The 19,773-nt window shown below is 43.4% G+C and overlaps 1 protein-coding gene across 1 annotated transcript in view; it reads right to left on the bottom strand.

The window, feature by feature from the left end:
* The window catches only part of NCAPG2 (non-SMC condensin II complex subunit G2), a 69,108-nt gene that overhangs the window by 17,761 nt on the left and 31,574 nt on the right, over nucleotides 1–19,773 (bottom strand). The window contains exons 14-24 of the mRNA XM_004599018.4: nucleotides 16,309–16,531; nucleotides 15,995–16,098; nucleotides 12,547–12,720; nucleotides 10,521–10,591; nucleotides 9,924–10,077; nucleotides 9,638–9,811; nucleotides 8,837–8,950; nucleotides 8,609–8,749; nucleotides 7,777–7,876; nucleotides 3,676–3,863; nucleotides 1,107–1,247 (exon numbers count right to left, since the gene is read on the bottom strand). Of these exons, the coding sequence (XP_004599075.3) occupies nucleotides 1,107–1,247; nucleotides 3,676–3,863; nucleotides 7,777–7,876; nucleotides 8,609–8,749; nucleotides 8,837–8,950; nucleotides 9,638–9,811; nucleotides 9,924–10,077; nucleotides 10,521–10,591; nucleotides 12,547–12,720; nucleotides 15,995–16,098; nucleotides 16,309–16,531 (1,584 nt within the window). The remainder of the gene's footprint in view (nucleotides 1–1,106; nucleotides 1,248–3,675; nucleotides 3,864–7,776; nucleotides 7,877–8,608; nucleotides 8,750–8,836; nucleotides 8,951–9,637; nucleotides 9,812–9,923; nucleotides 10,078–10,520; nucleotides 10,592–12,546; nucleotides 12,721–15,994; nucleotides 16,099–16,308; nucleotides 16,532–19,773) is intronic.

The following is a 19,773-nucleotide window of genomic DNA, read 5'->3' as shown; positions in this document are numbered from 1 at the left end:
GCTTCACATCATCTTGGTTTGTGTAAATTTACTCTGCAAATCATGTTAACATGACAAAAGCCCCGGGAATGCATCTCTTAGCATTTATTGCTGCCATTACAAAGTATGATTATGTATACAAATGTGCAAAACTGCAAGATCTCCCTGTCGGACCTCATCTTTTCACACTGCAGATATACCATTACCTTGAACATCCTCAAGTCACTGTCCCACGTCCTTACCAAATTACATCACTGAGATGAGGAGAAAAAGAATATTCTCAGTATTCCATGTGGTATAATTATCATGCCAATCATTGATACTGAAGCAATCAGGCTAATAACTACTGTATTAATAACGATATTCTCTTTATCTACCATTTCTACTAGGAAAATCAGGTAAGTAGAAATAAATGTATTATTTACTTAAACTGATGTCACAAGGTTGCTTTCCTGTGCTCAAAATAAAAAAGGTTAACAACAGGAAATCCAAAAGATGTAAACTAGCCCTCAAAACATAGTCCCCTTTCAACCATTGAGAATATTTAAATGTATCAACTCATTAAATCTCTAAAAAGTAGCACAAAGATATGTTCAAAATGCAGGATAGTTCTGCCCAGTCATACTAGCCTTAGTATGTTTTCCACAACTGTCTTATGACTCCACAATACTCGGAGTGGTGTGTGGCACACTGCGTTAGATGCCACCTGGGATGTTGGCATGCCACATGAGCACTGATCCAATCCAGCTGCTCTGCTTCCAATCCAGCTCCCTGCTAATGCACTGGGAAGGCAGCATAAGCTGGCCCAAGAGGTGAGCAGACACGGATGGAGTTTCAGGCTCTTGGATTCACTGTGACCTAGCCCTCGCTACTGCATTTGGCGAGTAAACCACTAGATGGAAGATTTATCTCTTTTTGTCTCTCCCCTCTGCATTTCACATGAATAAATATTAAAAAATATACATCACCCAGTTTTTAGATACAGCTGCTAGGAAAACATACCAATCTATTCATTCAAGTTTGAGATCTTAGAAAATACTTTGAAAAACTTAAAACACATACTGCCAGTACAAATAGCATCTTACATACATTTAAAAGATAGCAAAGTCAGGATCAATATACTTCACCTTTCGTAGTCTGTGACTTATCTCGACTACAGGCGCAGCAATCAGAGTAGAGAGTATGCCCCGGTGAACAGGAGTGTCCACATGCCAAGACTGAACAGTGGTTATGAATTCATGAAAAGGAGTCTGAACAGAATAAAGGAGCTACAAGAAAACACATCACTTAATTTTAGTGGAGCTAAAAATCATGATTTAAAAGAAGACAGATATTTTCAGGTAAGCATTCCCAGGATTGATCTTACTTGCCTGTTACCATTGCCCACTACTCTTCTTCACTGTTGCTGATGACTCTTAAAGCCCAGGACAGATAGTCTAAAGCCCACAAGGGATCATCATTAGAACATTCCCTCAAGAAAAGAAATATCAATAACAGGAAGAAACAAAGCCAGGGGCAATCAGGTAGGTGGGCAATGACATGAAAGTAAGGCCTCAAATATGAAGCAATGGAGTCAACAGAAAAAGGGTTGATGGAGAAATGAAAGGTTTTGGCAAAAACCGTATCACGGAAACAAATTACAGAAAGTTGAAACAACTAAAAAACCGGAAATGTCTGAGGCAGCCATTTGTCCTAGCAGTTAAGAAGTGGCTTGGGGGGCCCGGCGGCGTGGTCTAGCGGCTAAAGTCCTCGCCTTGAAAGCCCCGGGATCCCATATGGGCGCCGGTTCTGGTCCCGGCAGCTCCACTTCCCATCCAGCTCCCTGCTTGTGGCCTGGGAAGGCAGTTGAGGACGGCCCAATGCTTTGGGACACTGCACGTGCGTGGGAGACCCGGAAGAGGTTCCAGGTTCCCGGCATCGGATCGGCGCGCATCGGCCCGTTGCGGCTCACTTGGGGAGTGAATCATCGGACGGAGGATCTTCCTCTCTGTCTCTCCTCCTCTGTGTATATCTGGCTGTAATAAAATGAATAAATCTTTAAAAAAAAAAAAAAAAAGTGGCTTGAGACACGACATCCTGTGTCACAGTGCCAGGGTTCCACTCCTGTGAATACGGAGACAACGGCTCAAGTTGTTAGGTCCCTACCACTCGTATGTCAGTCTTTACTGAATTCTCAACTCCTGGCTTCACCCCTGGCATCAGGGGATTAACTAGCAGATGGGAGCTGGTTCTGTTTTTCTTTCTTTCTCTCTCTCTGTCTTTAAATAATTAAAACAAACACACAGAAATAATTCAAATAAATTCAAATATGAGACAGGATAAGAAAAACATGACCAATAGCATTTAATTACCTTTTAGGTAAGGAAAAGGATAAAATTCAAAGTCTTCAAGAAACAGTCTCCCACTTTTGCCTCCGCATTTAAAATTTAAGAAACTGGTGCCAATATTGTGGCACAAAGGTTAAGCTGCAGGCTCCAACACTAGCATTCCATGTTGAACTGACAGTTCAAGTTTTTCATTGCTCTGCTTACAATCCAGCTCCCTACTATTGTGTTAAGAAAGCAGTGGAAAACAGCCCACGTCTGTGAACATGGGGGACCTGGAGGCAATCCTGGCTCCTGACTTTCACAGCCACTTGGGAGGTGAGCCAGTGGATTAAAGATACCTTTGTGCCCCCACCAGCCGCTGTGCCTTGCAATAGGAATAATTAAAAGGGGGGCAGCAGTAGCCTAGTGGTTTAAGTCTTCGCCTTGCACGCACTGGGATCCTAAATGGGTGCCAGTTCATATCCCAGCAGCCCCACTTCCCATTCAACTCACTGTTTGTAGCCCATGGAAAGCAGTAAAGGACAGCCCAAGGTCTTCAGACCTGCACCTGCATGGGAAACCCAGAAGAGCTCCTGGTTCTTGATCAGCTCAGCTCTGGCCATTGTGACTACTTGGGGAGTGAATCAGCAGACAGAAGATCTTCCTCTCTGTCTCTCCTTCTCTGTATGTCTTACTTTCCACTAATAAATAAATAAATAAATAAATCTTTAAAAAAAAAAATAAGGTTGCTGATACAAAAGATAGTGGGTCTATGAAAACAGTAATTTTGTTCAGGAATTGGTATTAAATTAGGTTTTGGAGTAGAGCAAATCTGGTGTTCAGGTCTTTATAAATACTAGTATTACTTCCCAACAGCTTTCAGCCGGCAAAGGGAAACCAAAGCTCCAGTTCTGAGAATCTCACAACCAAGGAAAGGTAAACTTACGATAAGGTGACCCACACAATGTAGAAATCAGCATTTCATCTGGGCAAGGCCTTGACTACTCTACAAATAACTAAAATCAGAATCTTCAGAAACATTTGGAAAATTCCATAAAATAATAATTGAGCACACAGTGTCTTTAGCAATCACAGCTCTGCTTCTGGTCCAGCAAGCCGGTCACCCTGAACTCGTGCTGGAACACTTTCAGGCTGACCCTCGAGCCCCTGAGGCCTCTAGCCTCTTCACCTGCAGTCCCAAAGCAGGGATGATGATTTCTCGGGTGAGGAAGTATGGCAAACTCTAGTGAAGTGTGCCATCTACTCAACATTTCCTGTACCCAATGGGAAATGACTGCATGGGAGCAGGTGCCTTCTCCATGTGAGAAGAGAACCCATTGAGGAAACACCCTCCTAACTAACCACCCTTTCCAGGGAGGACGTTAAGTACCCGCAGGCCCTCTTCTGGCTGCTTCCTGAAGCTCCTTGCAATACATTCCAACATTTTCTGAAACACCTGCTGGACTGTTTCAAACAGCGCTGTAACTTCTTCTTCTGAGTCTATTCTCTGAATACAGGGATTTCCAGTTGTCTCCTTCAGAATGCCAAGAAGTGATGACACATAAAAAAATCCCTTCACTAGAAAGAAGATGGGGAAAAATAAGTCATATAATCAATCATATGATTAAATTTAAAGTCCCTTGACACATATAACTTTTAAAAGATTACTATCAAAAACAAGATTAAAATAAACAAATTTTCATTCCATTTTAGTTAAAAACCAATATATTCAGTAACATTAATGTGACTCCATCACAAAACTCAGAACTATATTCACTGCAGTGTGAACACACAGCAAGACAGGATGTGTCTCCCTGGACAGCTCAGCTGGAGAACATGAACTTGTTCTCACATGACAGTGAAGCCGCCAACCGTCTGCATTCAGAATGGCAGGGAGGGCGAGACCTTTCCAGGCACAACTTCGAAAGCTGACTGACGGCGAAATTCCCAACACGAGCTGCTAGTTTACTGGCGGTCTTTTACCATCTCCTTTACTACATTAACTTGGTAAGATTTACTCTGTATAGCCATGCTTGAGATCCTGAATTTTCATTTTTGCATTTAACCAATCATATTGGTAAATTGGGCTACACACCGCAGACCACCCTGGGTAAGTCTGGCGAGCACCTGTGCTCTCACAGATGCCAGCGCTCACACGGCCCTGCACGTAGGTTACCCTCACATACGGATCATGGGAGCCTCCCTGCTCAACAGCAATCATACTGCATGGGGTTTCTTAAATCTACTGTAGATTTAAAATTTGTTACAATAAAAATAACAAATATTCTCCACAAATAGGCTATGCCACGAGTGACAAAGAGATGTTCATTATAGTAGCTCATGAGCCTAGTATCTTAGTTAGTAAAACAGACTAGCAACTAACCTAAAACCCCAAACCAATCTAAAGAAAATATATTAGATTCCATTTGCATTCTCTGGGAACTAGATTACCCTGCAAAAGGCTGATGGCTTTACTAGGATCAATAAAAACTTTATACAATCTTTAAAATCATAGCAGAAATTTTCAAAGAACCATTCTCTTTTATTTAAAAGGCGGCAAAGGGAAATACACTTTCCACACATGTAAGTCACCTGGAAAACTACCCATCAGTGGAACAGGTGATAGGAAAATACCGAGTCCTTCACAAAGAAAGTCCGAACAGCTGAGAGGCTAGCGCACTGCACACTACAGGTTCTGATCAACCAGAGGTTCTACCTCCTCCTTGGAGGAGGACCACAGTAAGTACATAAGTACGATCTGTAACTGTTGATGAAGTCCAAAAAGTTAAGTAATGTATCTCAGTGTTACTTCATTAAATTCAGCAGTAATGTGACCTATAAAACACACACATACCTAAGGACACAGATTAAGTTAATACAATAAATTAGTAAAGATATGTCAGGATTCACATCACCATCACACAGAAGACATGATGTGCAAAGTTCCTCAGGACTATCAGTCCTGTTTCTAAGGAACACTAGTTCATCAGCCATTGCTAAGTAGGAGAGGAACATCAGTCTGACGCTGAAAGAATGTTGCCTGTTTGGTTTTTCTCAGCAACAGAATAGATTAGGTTGCAAAATATCTGCAAGGAACAAGAACTCACTGACAGGCCAGGGCAGCAAATCAGAGAAGCAGCAAGTACACACAGGCCAAGGAGCCTCCCTGCAGTGCTCTGTCCACCTGTTCTGCCCAGGTTCCCATGGGCGGCTCTGGCCTCGATGACTCAGCAGTGCACTGTCCACCTGTTCTGCCCAGGTTCCCATGGGCAGCCCTGGCCTCGATGACTCAGCAGTGCCAGCACTGCTTTATATCCCACACCAACGAACTTCTGTACTTTTTCATTTAAAAACAAAATCCTACATTACTATGTTTTTATTTATCAAAAATTTAATATCTCTTTTGAATTGTGCTGGTACTTGCTACGAGCTTAAGCCCTTTAAAGCGCCTGATTTTGCAAAATGTATGGGTTTTCAAAGCACACACATTATATTAACATTATAGAAACACCTGTACACTTATGAGCTTGAATTTTCATAGCTGCGTTATGTTAGAGACTTAGCTATGTTCCAGGAATATCTGTTTCATGTACACCTCAGCACAGAGAGTACTATACTTCAATATTAGTGAGGTAAATGCAAGTATTTAACACTGTCTTTATTAGAACTGTCAAGCGGAACAAAAGTCTAGCAAACAGTGAACACTGAGGCTGCCCCACTGAACTGTCAAATCTGATTCCATGTCGCCTTTGCAACAGCACTGCAGAACGGCTGCTCAGCTGCTGTCATCCTGGGAAACTCCGCTTCTCAGAATGTGCGAACGCAATGCCCATGTTCTCTTGGTCACACACAGACAGTGGCTTGGGACCTTTTATTAGGAGAAACAAACATTATTATGTAATAAAAATGGCCATACCAGAGGATCTAAAATTCTAGCTAAGTTCTCAGAAAAGCAAATTTTATAAATACTGAAAGCAGTTCTTAAAGAATAATAATTCCTAGATGCTAACTAAAATTTACAAAAAATCACTTTGTTTTAATCATTAAGCTTAAACACAAAACACCATTTTCACAACAGGAAGTTTCACAGTCATAAAGATGTAAATAATGAAAAAATAGGGCTGGACTTCAAATTTTAGTGTAACAGACTCACTCTCTGTGAAGAGAGACCAATGGTATGCATGGACAAAAACTCCTTTGGATTCTGCCATGAAGACTTTCAGAAGGTGGTAATGAGATTATAGATGAATTAATTATAATCAGCAGTACAAGTTGCCGAATTCAAATTTCCTTAATGGTGTCATTTTCAACCTCTTCTAGCAAAAATTTAGGACTAGAAATACATAAATATCAAAAGCTAAAGCTTGTCATATAGATCTCCGTAAGAAGCAAACGCAGCACAGCCTTGTGTGTTAAAATACTCTAGAGACATGTCTTCAGGGACCCATGTGGTGGCACAGCACCTAAGGCCACTGCCTGAGACCTCAGCATCTCGAATGGACGCTAGTTACAGAGCTGGTGGCTTCACTTGGGACCCAGCTCTCTGCTAAAGCACCTGGGAAAGTAACGAAGATGGCCAAGTGTGTGAAACCTAGAAGCTCCTGGCTCAGGTCTGGCCCATTTCTGGCTATTGCAGTCACTTAGGCAGTGAACTAGCACACAGATGATTCTCTCCCACTTCATCCCATCTCTTCCTCTCTCTAGCCTTCCACCACATCTCTTCTTTTCTGTAACTTACCTTTAAAATACCTAAAATAAATCTTTAAAGAAAAAAAAAATCAAGCTTGAGCCACAAACGCAGAGATGCTGGTCATTAGGGGTACGGGACAGACAGACTGTCCAGGATCAGGGCTGGAGTCACAACTGCACAGGCACCTTCCTTCCCAGAAACTACAATTAGCTGGAGGAGGTAACAACCCCAAGGTCTGACACTCCCAGGCCACTCTCCCCATGCCCCTCCCTTCAGCTACCTGCTATGTGGTAGGAGAAATCGGTCTTCAGGCCCCAGACGGCTCCAGTGACTGCCCTCTCACTCCATCGAATGCCCAGCAGGCAGCAAACACGGCTGAGTAGTTAGTCACCATGGGCTGCCCTACGTTACCCTCTTCTCGGGTATGAAACGGCCAGCTCACACCCCAGCTACAAGAGCACAGATCCTTCAAGGGCTCTTCTGTGATATTTCCTACACAAATACCAGGAAACAGCTCTACCCCTCTGCCCACGGAGAAAGCCTACTGGCAAAAAAGCACATCACGAAAGCAGCACAATCTCAACGACCTCATCCAAAGGTCTGGACGTGTCTGACGCCGGAAAGTCGCTTGAACCTTCTGGCTGTGACAGTGAAGAAACACCTGTCTTGCTATGAGCTAATTTGTGCTATGTATCTACCACCTAAAAGCCCAAGTCCTGACCCACACAATAAAGCAGGAAGAAGAGCACAAAGGCTCTTGTAACTCTAAACCAGTCCTCTAATAGATGAGGTATACTGTACCTGTCTGCATGATTCCAAGAGTCCGCTGTAAAAGTTTCGTCTGAAACTTCAGGTCCCCAAGGCCGACCATGACAACATCTTTACATACAGTCAGATAGGTCTGCAAGAGACAGCCGGCATTTCCCAACAAAGGCCATAAGGAAAGGGGGAATAAGGCAGACTGATAGACCTTCTCCCACCTGAGGTACAGCAGTCAGTCATCTCACAACAAAAGATACTTACAGAGATGCTTATAAAAGGATGCTCATAAAGACACAGTTTCATTTTTGTTGTCATAAGAAATCTACGAACACATTTTATGTAATTCAAACACAACTGAACACCTACTAAATATAATTTGCAAGTTTTCAAATTATGTTTTTCGTGCTTTATTAAAAGATAAAACTAATTAACTGCCATTTAAGAATTTAGGAAGAGCAGGCCCGGTGCAACAGCATAGAGGTTAAGGTCCTCGCCTTGTACGCCCGGGATCCCATATGGGCGCCTCTGGTTCTGATCCCGGCAGCCCTGTTTCCCATACAGCTCCCTGCTTGTGGCCTGGGAAAGCAGTTGAGGACGGCCCAAAATTTTGGGACCCTGCACCTGCATGGGAGACCAGCAGGTGGCTCAGCATGGCTCAGCTCCAGCCGTTGCGGCCACTTGGGGAGAAGATCTTCCTCTCTGTCTTTCCTCCTCTCTGTATATCTGCCTTACCAACAAAACTAAATAAATCTTTTTTAAAAAAAAAAAAAAAAGAAGTTAGGAAGAGCAACAGTAATGTTTAAAATTGCTACTTGAAAACAGAAAATTTGAAACACAGGAGGAGGCAGACTTTTGTCTTAAAATGTCTAACCTGGATAATTTGCTGATAAAGAACTCTGTGAAGCTTCAGGTACTCTTCTTCTTGATCTTGAATAAAAGATAAAACTTTGCTTTCTAACCAAAATCCAGTATCTTCCAAAACAGACAGGTAAACTTTTCCTTCTGTGCAGAACTGTCCAACAACAATAAAAGCTATATCAGTAATGGAAACAAGGCTGCTGATGTGCTTCTCAGCTGCACAGAGCCAGCCCAGGCGCACCTTGTGCTGGAGGTGGATACTCAGACGGCAGTGGAGGCTGAAGGCTCGCAGGGCAGTGGTATCACTGACAGCAGGTTTCCCAGCAGGCGATTGCAGAAGCGATTCCAAATCTGCCTGCAATATTAAAATCCAAAGAGCTACATTTTGATCAATACTCCACGTCAATGCCCTCAACAGAAGTACTACTGGAAATGCTGATCTTCTGACTCCACACCTGAACTTAAGCCATGGGGAGAGCCTATCACACACCCGACAGCCAAGAAGGCCCATTGTCCCCCAGAGCCACTATGTGTAAACACACCCTGTCCACTTCCACCCTCAAAGTCAGCTCACCTCTTCCTGTAGACCCCTACAGCATTCCTGCCCCACCCAGATGTGCGGAACCACCCTCACCAGCAGCCAAGATCAGAAGGCTTGCTGCTGTAGAGGTATCCATGGCCAGGAGTGGAAAGAGGGACTCCATGGGGCACTGAGAGCACGAGAACTTCACATCCAAAATTATAGGATTCCCAGGGAGAAACAAACTCAAGGATTCGGAAAGGAGCCAGTAACCCCAAACAGATGGGCATAAAGAGAACCAGCTATATCCTGGCACTCAAAGAACACTGCTCCTGTGAAGGTCAGGGCCAGAAAACAGACCATACTCCCAATCCCACCTCCTTAGTTTTGTTCACAAAACTGAAGAAGGTATACACCACTCTAAGCTCCTCTTGTTTGAAAGTTTATAGTATTATAATATGAAAATTACACTTGACATGATCAAATATTAACAATCACCCAAATTTCAGGATATTAAATCACCTTTGAGGTTTCCAGTGCTTTTAAAAGATGGTTAAGCTTCCTCTGGGGAGCAGACAGCAGGCACTCTCGGTTCTTTGGATGGGTCAGCAGATACTCTATGTAAGTCAAGGCTAACTCGGGCTTCACTGGCCGTGCATCCTGGATTTGCACTTTGCGTTTAGATGCTGAATTGCTCTGCAAGACAGCAAACACTGATTACTCAGACACGACCCTGGAAAAGCAGACAGCTTTTAATGCACAGCTTTCCACATTCATCAAACTTCAAACAAATATGATGAAAAGATACCTTGACCTGTGGCTGCTGTCCTGGAAGCCAGTCATCAAGAAGTTCCAGAATATGTCCCACCTGTCCCCAGGAGCAAAGACAATCTAACAAGGTACAATAGCTCTTGTCTACACTGCTCTCCTCCTGGTTTCTCAAGGTAGAAATCACACCACAACTGAAAATATCAAATAGGTAAAATCAGATCAACATTTCAACAACCGTCCCGCTTTCCCAAAAGGTGAGGAAGAAGTAGGTAAAAACCGAGGATACACAATCCCTTGTTGTATTAATAATAACACGTCAACATTCTTCAACACAGGAATAAGCTTGCTGCTTCCCCAGTCACTGCATGTGATGAGTCCTACCCTGAACACTCAACAGGACAGTGAACTTGGAAGGGGCTATGGTCAGGACCACACCAGCCACAATATTCCTTTATCTGTTGTTTCTGTGCCATCTCTGCTGAATCTAGAGTCTACTAAAGTGCTAAAAAGGGCAGAAGGAAATACAGGCTGTGAACGGAGCACTCAACGTGATGGTCAGCCAGCTATGAGCTAACAGCTGAGTACAACCAATGGTAAAGGTTCCTACTTTTCTGCTGTACTGAAAAACAAATACCTGAATGGAGGAACTGCAGACGCTGGCAGAAAGGACATCAGCATGAACAACGGGATCTTGCATCGATCATCCTAAAAGCATCAAACAGAAAAAAGCAAACAATACTTCACATTAAGAAGTTATTCAAATCTTTCCACATAATGGCTTAGTAACTATTTTTCAAAGTTACTCAGTAAGAATTATAGTAATCCTCCAGTGTTCAAAGGAAACACGTAAAGCTTTTACAAAGCCTCATATTTGAAGGATAGAAATAATTACTGGTATTCTGAAACCCTGATGCAACATTTTACTACTTTGTACAATCACTTACTAACACAGTCTTTGTACCAGGCACCAATCTAGATTCTGAGGATATACCAATGACCAGAACTGACAAAATTCCAAATTATTGTGGAGTTGAGCTTATTACAAAAATCATATTGATGGGGGCGAGCACGGTGGTTCAATAGAGTAAATCCTTCACCTTTAAACGATAGCATCCTTTTTGGGTGCTGGTTCAAATCTTGGCTGCTCCACTTCCAACCAGCTCCCTGCTTATGGCCTGGGAAAGCAGTGGAGTATAGATCAAGTCGTTTGGACCCTGTATCCATATGGGAGATCCAGAAGTTCCTGGTCCCTGGCTTCCTAGCTCTAGCCATTTGGAAAGTGAACCAGCAAATGAAGATCTTGCCCCTTTTGCCTCTCCACCTCTCTGTAAATCTACCTTTCAAGTAAAAAGTTTTTGAAAAAATTTAAAAATCATCTAATGAAAGGAAAAATGTTTAATTCCATACCTTGACAATCCTAACCATGAGTAAAGCAGTCAGGGAAAAATGCACGAGTCAGAATATCTTTAGGAAAAACAATTTAGTATAACAGAAAATGTACAGGCTATGCAGCTAATGATCCAAATCTAAATCTAATTCTGCCTTATCATCTGACACAACAGAGAAAAAAGGCTAAATTAATAGTTTCCCCATCTACAAAACTGATATGGGATGGCTGGAACAGTTGAATAAACCGAATCCATAAAACCCTGGTGCAGCAGTACCTAGTACACACTAATCACTTAATAAACGGTAGCTGTATTATAATGAAAAGGTCAACAGGGCGCAGAATCCATCAAGAACACACGAGAAACATGCTTGGCTGGGAGAATGAGCTGGTGGTGGATCCTAAAGGGAAAAATTAGCCTTCCTGAAAACACAGGGAACAGAAGCAAAATCAAAATCCACCTTTGCTCCCAAGTCCAAAAAAAGCAGGGAGATCTTTTTAAATATTTTAAAAGACTTTTCAGTTAGCCATTCCATAATGCATGCACATTTAAAAACATGTAAATCACAATAAATACACACAACTTTTGTCAGTAAAAAATATGTAAATTTGGGGCAGGTATTTGGCCTAGCACGAAAGAAGCCAGTAGAGAAGCCTGCATCCCACATCCAAGTACTTGGGATTCATTTCCGGCTCTGGCTCCCAACTCCAGCTTTCTGTGAATGTAGAGGCAGGGAGGCAAAAGTAACGGCTCACATGATGGGGCTCATGTCACCTCCCCGGGAGACACGGACTGAGTCCCTGGCTCCTATTTTTAGCCTCTCATTGCAAACATCTGATGACTGAGCCAGCAGACAGGTAGCTTTGTATCTCTCAAATAAATATAAATTTCTTAAAAAGTCAAATGTACATGATTCTACTTGCCCCACAACACAGACACAATGCTCAAATACTTCAATACTTTGCCTATTGTATGCTTTCAATATCCAAACCCTGCAAATTAGATTCTATTCTAAAACAGTGTCACAGATCCTCCAATAGAAGAATCCAGGGCCTACCTGGGCACTTGTCTGGGTACTGAGGACATGAAGCTGACAGGCAGCCTCTACTCTCAAGGATCAGAAACTAATTCTATCACAAGATACTTTGCTAGTTGAATCGTCTCTTTTTATAGAGAAAACAGGTAAACATGTTAAGGAACTCTTGCTAAATTCAAAGGAAATAAATGTAAGTCTAAACCCCTACTTCCTTACAAATACAGTTCAGGACTTACCTTGAACACTTTCAGATACTCTGGGAGTACAGAGGCGAACTTGTTCACAGTGTAAACCTTGGCCTCTTTGTTATTTTCAATACTGCCATGGATACTCTTCCAGAGAATCACAACAACTTCTAATAAACCCGCCATGGACGCTGCATCACTTACAGAGAGTGTTTTATCCAGGACCTAAGACACAAACAATTCTATTGTGAACGAAGATAATGACAACAACTGACGTACGACAACTGGGGCAGGAATGCGGCAGCAAGGCCGAGACGCCAGCCGGGATGCCCGTGCAGACCACCTGGAGCCAGGTTTCGGCTCCATTTCCAATCCCAACTGTCTGCTCATGTGGAACTGGAAGGCAGCAGGTAATGGCTGAGATTTTGGGGTCCCCATTATCCAGACAAGTGACCTACACAGAGTTCCGGCATCCTGGTTTTAGACTACCTGCGCAGTGAATCAATGACTAGAAGATCTCTGACTTTGTTTCTTGCTGTGTCTGCTTTCCAAATAAGACTTAGAAAAAAAAACTTAAAAAGACAATAGCTTTATCTTTAAAAGCCCACTCAATACCTAAAGCAGCTTCCTGTTAATGCAGAAATATAAGGAATATCAGTCTATTTTTAATGTAGTAAGATTTTTTTAATATGTTATTCTTTTTAACCACTTAAGAACATTAGGAAAATTGGCATACTTCAAAGTCTGTTCAAAAGGCAGGCGTTTAGGGTGGTGCTAGACACTGCTCCCCATTCCAGCCTTCTGTAAATGTGCACCCTCAGGGGCCACAAGGGCTGGATACAGTAACTGAGTCCCTGCCCCTCAGTGGGAGACAACGATAGCATTCCCAGCTCCTAGCACTGGTCCAAATGCAGACACGTGGGGATTAAGTCACTGGATGGGACACCCCTTTCAAGTACATTTTTAAAAAGATTTATGTATTTTTATTGGAAAGGCAGATATACAGAGAGGAGGAGAGTCAGAGAAAGATTTTCCATGATTCATTCTCTAAGTAGCCACAATGGCTGGAGCTAAGCCATTCCGAAGCCAGAAGCCAGGAGACCCTTCTGGGTCTCTCACACGGGTGCAGGGTCCCAAAGCATTGGGCCATCCTCGACTGCTTTCCCAGGCCACAAGCAAGAAGCTGGATGGCAAACAGGGCTGCCGGAATTAGAACCGGTGCCCATATGGGATCCTAGTATGTACAAGGCAAGAACTTTAACCGCTAGGCTACCATGCCAGGCCCTAAAATAAAAAAAATTTAAAAGCCTACCCAAGAAATCAGCTCCAAACAAACTTGATATCTTTAAAAAAAGAAAAGCCCATATGAATTAAAGCAATAGTTCAAAATGTATATTATCTTCCCTTAGAGATTTAACACGCAAGTGAAAAACACATTTTTTTATTGTTTTCCATTCATTTGCTAAGAGTTCTCTTTTCACAATAAGCCTCAATTGTAAAGGAAGCAAGCGGAAGGGATAACTACAAACCTAACTGAAAGATGGTTTTACTGAGATACAGCTGCAACAGTCTACCACATCAGCTCACAGCCAGGAAGAGATCCTGGCAGAAAGCAACTACAGAAACTGGCTCACACTGACTCATTATGACCAACCACCACTAAAGCCCAGGTTTCTTCAGCTGCAAAAACAAACAAACAAAAAAACCTTAGTGACATTTTCCTGAGCTTCCCCTGGTAGTACACAGTGATGAATGCCTCTTCCATTCATAAAGTGGCAATCCACACTGCAACCTCTCCTCGCACGCACACTGCAGCTGCAGGCCAGCAACCCACACGCCCATCACAACCATCACAACCAGTGACATCTGCGAACTACCCCTACTGAGCACACCTATTATGTGACTCTAATAAAGACAGTCTAACAGGGGACGGCACTGTGGCACAGTGGGTAAAGCTGCTGCCTGTGACGTCAGCATCCCATGTGGACGCCAGTTCAAGTCCAGCTGCTCCACTAGTCACTCAGCTAGCTGCTGATGGGTCTGGGGAAAGCGCAAGAGAGCACAAGTGCTTGGTCCCTGTCACCCATGAAGCAGATCTAGAAGAAGCTCCTGGCTCCTGGATACAGACTGCCCCAGCCTAGCTGTGGCAATCATCGGGAGAATGAATCAGTGGATGGAAGATTTCTGTTTCTCCCTCTTAAACTCTTCCTTTTGAATAAATAAATTCATCTTTTTAAATGCAATCTAATGATTTGCTAAGTAACCAACATAGGCAATTTTCTGAAAGGAAATTACTTGAAATGAAAAGAATGATTCACTTCTGGCATTAATTTTTTTGAGCTTCCTACTCAAACGAAATGGGAAAAAATATTAGTGAGAAAACCAAGTAGTAAGGGTACACAAAAGTAAAGGTGGTTCTACATATAATTAGAAATCTCAACATGCCCTTAAGTGCTTGAAGTTACCGCGATGAGTTACAGCCCATTAAATTTAAAAAGCAAAGAAATTAACAACTTATGAAACACCAGATGAACCACAGGCAAAAAGACTGATACAAGTTTTTCTTTAGCAACACTTAATTTTCCTTGTAATTGTTCTATTGTTTAGTACAGCAGTCATTCCACTCAAGTTTTCTGAGAAAGACACTACTTCTAGCTTATAAATACCATTTGGAAAATGTGTTAAATCCCAGGTAATAGCTCATTACACAGGCAACTTTTTGGCTTAGCAAAGAAAAATCTGTGGTTTTAGCAGATACCAATGAGAGAGCTAAAAGAGCCATTACAAGAATATTTGCTTTTTAGCCACACTGGTGCTCTTGGACTTAGAATACTGTATGAGCAACTACGGTTTGTGACACAGGTTGCAACAGAGCTGTACGTACTCCTAAACCCATGTCAATCTAGAATTGATTGCAGCAGACAGCAGGAAGAGACACACGAACGACAGGACTCCTTAAAAGATGTGTTTTGTAGTCTCACTGAATGTGACTTCCCCAAGCTAAGAACCCTACCAAGATTTTCCTCAGTATTAAAAACCTTTGAATTCTGAAAACACAGCAGCTTCCGAGTACCTTTAACAAATTATATTTTTAAAAAGTAATTCTACATAAACTTCATTTCAAAACTAGCTTCAAGATATTTTTAGTAAAAAACTTATGCTTAGGCAGTGGCTCTGAGTGACAACATCACCCATTTAACTATACACCACAGGAATGTCCTGAACGGAATCTGGGCTCAGAGTGTCACCAGCAAGAATCTCTTCTGAATTCAATATTATTCCAACTCCAAAGTGTATACAAGAATACGTTCAGGAACGAAGTTCAAGATGCTCCAAAGCACTTTGAACATCAATGCTAAAGGTACAAATGGAAAATAAAAAGATTCTTAACCTAACAGTCCCAGAGATGCTGTGATGAGGGTACAGGCTCTGCCCTCGCGGGGCAGGGAGGGTGGTCAGGGAGCCTCCTGGGGGACGGGCGTGCTGCGCTGCCACTTACGCTCTCGTTCTCCTTCTCCCGCTCCTCGTCATCCTCGCGACACTCTCTCATCGCCCTCTGGATGCAGGCATTTAAGCAGTGGCGAATAACGTGAATCAGTTTTGCTAAAATGTTTAAGATAATCAATAATTATCTTCCACAAAATCAATTTTCTTAATAGCAAAACCATAAGTTCACATAGTTAAATCTATTTATGGGAAATCATTAAGAAATGGATCACAGCACCAACCTCAATGAAACAACAAATGTTAAACATGTTTAATGTGCTTCTACTGTAGGGGAGAGACAAATGGAGCAGCAGCAACGGTCCACACCTATGTTAGTGCAGGCAGTGTGCTCGTGTGCATACTGGTAGAACCTTCTGGCAGCTGCGTGATTCATCTGGATCAGAGTGACACAGCGTTCACACCACACCTCCTCTGGCTGGTTCACAGGCAGGAAAGAATTAAAGATGAGGCTCACCAGGCGTCGACACACAGGTCGGGAATCAGTTTGCAGACGAACCAAAATATGCTCCATGGGGCATATTTTCCAAAACTGTATACAAAACACATATGTAAAAGAAACTTATCCATTGTTCCTAATCTTAAAAATAGCTTAAGCAAGGTTTTCAAAGCATATCCCAAAAGGAACCAATTTTTATATTTAAAACATTGCTGCAAATAAAAGTACCAATATATAAAGCATTCATATATAAGGTGCTGGGTTTGTTATAATTCTTTAATACTATGACTACTATACAGTAAATTCTCAAATACTAACCTTGGTTACCAGTCGAATAGAAAACCCTATTGGCTCTTTTTAAAAAAAGATTTATTTATTATTATTGCAAAATCAGATATACAGAGAGGAGGAGAGTCAGAAAGGAAGATCTCCCATCTGATGATTCACTCCTCAAGCGGCCACAATGGCTACAGCCAAGCCAAGCCGAGCCAATCTGAAGCCAGGAGCCTCTTCCTGGTTTCACATGCCAGTGCAGGGTTCCAAAGCTTTGGGCCATCCTCAACTGCTTTCCCAGGCCACAAGCAGGGAGCTGGATGGGAAGTGGCGCTGCCGGGATTTGAACAGGCGCCCATATGGGATCCTGGCGCATGCAAGGCAAGGACTTAGCTGCTGGGTTCCCACGCCGGGGCCCCCTGTTAGCCTTCTAATATAAAAGTGAATACAGCTGTGATATGGGCAAACTGCATCTCTTATCAGAGATATAGGCCATAGTCCTGATCACTCAGGGCTACCTGCCAGCCCCTCTCCAGCACTGGGTACCCACATGATCAGATTCCCACAGCCTGGTCTCTGCCTCCTGGCACTCCCACCTCACATGTCACTGTCAGACCATTTGCAAAGGTAAGAATTTAATATATTGTTTTTACGCTCCCAAGCTCTCACGGTTGCTTACTCCTCGGACCTAGAGGTCAGCAGGCCCTCGGCCCTAGCTTTCTCAAGGACCTGTGCAAGTGGATTCCTGTTAGTGATCTTCAGTGAGATGGTTCTCACCAACGTTTAAACACTTCCTTGTCATTACAGCTCTTAAAACAACAGACTCCTGGGCCTGGTGCAGTAGCCTAATGGCTAAAAGACAAGACTCTTGGCTCCAGGCTTCGGATCAACTCCTCTCCAGCTGCTGCAGTCACTTGGGGAGTGAATCAACAGATGGAAGATCTTCCTTTTTGTCTCTCTTCCACTCTGACTTTCCAATAAAAAAATTAAAAAAAAAAAAAAATATAAAAGAACAACAACAGTCTCCTTAGAAAAGCTCCACCTTCCTTTACCTTCGCTACAATCTACTAAGAGTGAGTGGAGGTGAAGGTGAGCACATGTACCTGAGATGCTTGCACTCAAGACTCTTCTTGGCATTTCTGAAAGTTACCATGCTTTCACAAATCAAGTAGACCCAATTCCATAACGACTCAACCCCAGTACCGGGAAGAGAAGTTAATGTCCAGTGTCCCGAGCAGCACAGGAAAAAGAATGCAGCAATGGCCTCCAGTTTTATCACAGACTACAATGTTTTGTCAATCAAAATCCCAACTCTGACACAAGAAGCCTGAAAACTGCAGGAACAGAGACTCTTGGGTGTGAGTTAGAGAAGGTGCTTTCCAGAAGGTTTAAAACAGACTTATTATCTTAGCATCCTTCCAGCTCTCTCGCCGACCGACTGGCGCCCCTTACTGCCTCTCCGGACCAAGGGACACCTGCTGCCTCACCTCCAACGGGTCATTCACAGCCTTGAATGCACACAAGTAGTCCTGAGGCTGACAGCACGGCCAACAACTGACACGGTTGGAAACCCCCATGATTTTAATTTCACAACAATCCCAAATACAGACACCCTATTTTATAGATAAAGAAATTGAAGGTTAGTAAATAAGACCATGAGACTTGCCAGTACTCCACAATGATGTCTTTCAATATCACAAAAGAGCCGAACTGGAAGTTTGTAGGTGTACACCGACACAGATAAACTAAAGGAAAGATCTGACATTTCTTGCACCTAGTATGGTTAACAACAAAAACAAACACAACTCTCAATGATTCTGTATTACCTACACACGGGAGATCCTCTGCCTGATCAGCATGTCTAGTGGCACTGCCCGGCTTACTCTCCCTGTGGACAACACCCTTAACGTCAGCTCTCTATGGCATGCCTCCCGACACCTGCCATCTTTACTTGTATACCCACATCAAAGCTTTTTAGAATCTCGCGAGCAACTCACCCCACCTGCATCTGCATAGCTCCTACTCCCGTCACCAACATCCAGGCTCCCATCAATAAACTACCACTTTTCTTACTAGTCCTTTAAGAACAGATTCATGGAAATAGCCCAGAATAGGCCATGGAAAGTTTGCCACTGGCACACATTCAGCATGGGTAATGGGCAGACCAGGCTGAATCAGTTCATGTCATCCACTGGCAAATCCGAACACCAGAACAGAGTGTGGGTTGAGCCGGGTTTGGTGGCGACAAAACCAGTACACATTATGGAATGCCAGGGTGAGGTAGCCTGTACTGGATTTGACTGCAGCACCCAACCAGCACACGTGAGATCCAGGAAGGGAGGGGCAGAACTGGCAGGGGGATTAAGGGGCTGGTCCCCTCGCCAGACAGCTACTCCCACTGGAGAGCTTGGGCTGGGATGGGGACAGACCAGACTAAGCAAGGCTGCAACACCTGTGGGCTGCATGTGGACTAGATCAGGGAAAAGCCAGGCTGGGCTGATTATTCCTGCTGGTGCAAGCATAAATTAGAGTGGGTGAGGGATGTTTGGGCTTAGCCTCAGCATCAGCTGGCAGAAGCTGGCACTGGGGACTAATTCTGTCAAGTCAAATCACAGAACCACCTAAAGCGTGCATAAACCGGGACAGAGAGACCTGGGAGGGAAAAAGTGGGTTTCCCCCTCTTGGGTCACTAGTCCCGCGGGAGGGCATGAAAACTAGCACAGGGGCTGAGGTGGCTAGATAGAGAGGCACTCAACAACATCCGTGAGGGCTGGATGGTTGAGTTGGTTAGATGCAACTAAGCTTCAATACCCATTGACAAGTACAAGAGCCAAATGGGAGAGGGGACAGACTGGTCTTCTGCTACACATACTGGCAAACCAGGGTAGGGGGTAGGCCTGGTGGGGGTTATTGTGGGTCGCCCCGACTAGGCTGCAGCTCCCACTGGTTGATGTAAGGGCCGAGTATGTGCTGGGCAGAACCAGACTGGACTGCAACACCCATTGGCTCCAGTGCAACTCGGGACTGAAAACAGAACCAACCCAGCAATTGCAACCACCAGC

Source organism: Ochotona princeps, chromosome 2, assembly GCF_030435755.1.
Source record: "Ochotona princeps isolate mOchPri1 chromosome 2, mOchPri1.hap1, whole genome shotgun sequence".
NCBI lineage: Eukaryota > Metazoa > Chordata > Mammalia > Lagomorpha > Ochotonidae > Ochotona > Ochotona princeps.
This window is presented reverse-complemented; position numbering and strand designations above follow the sequence as displayed.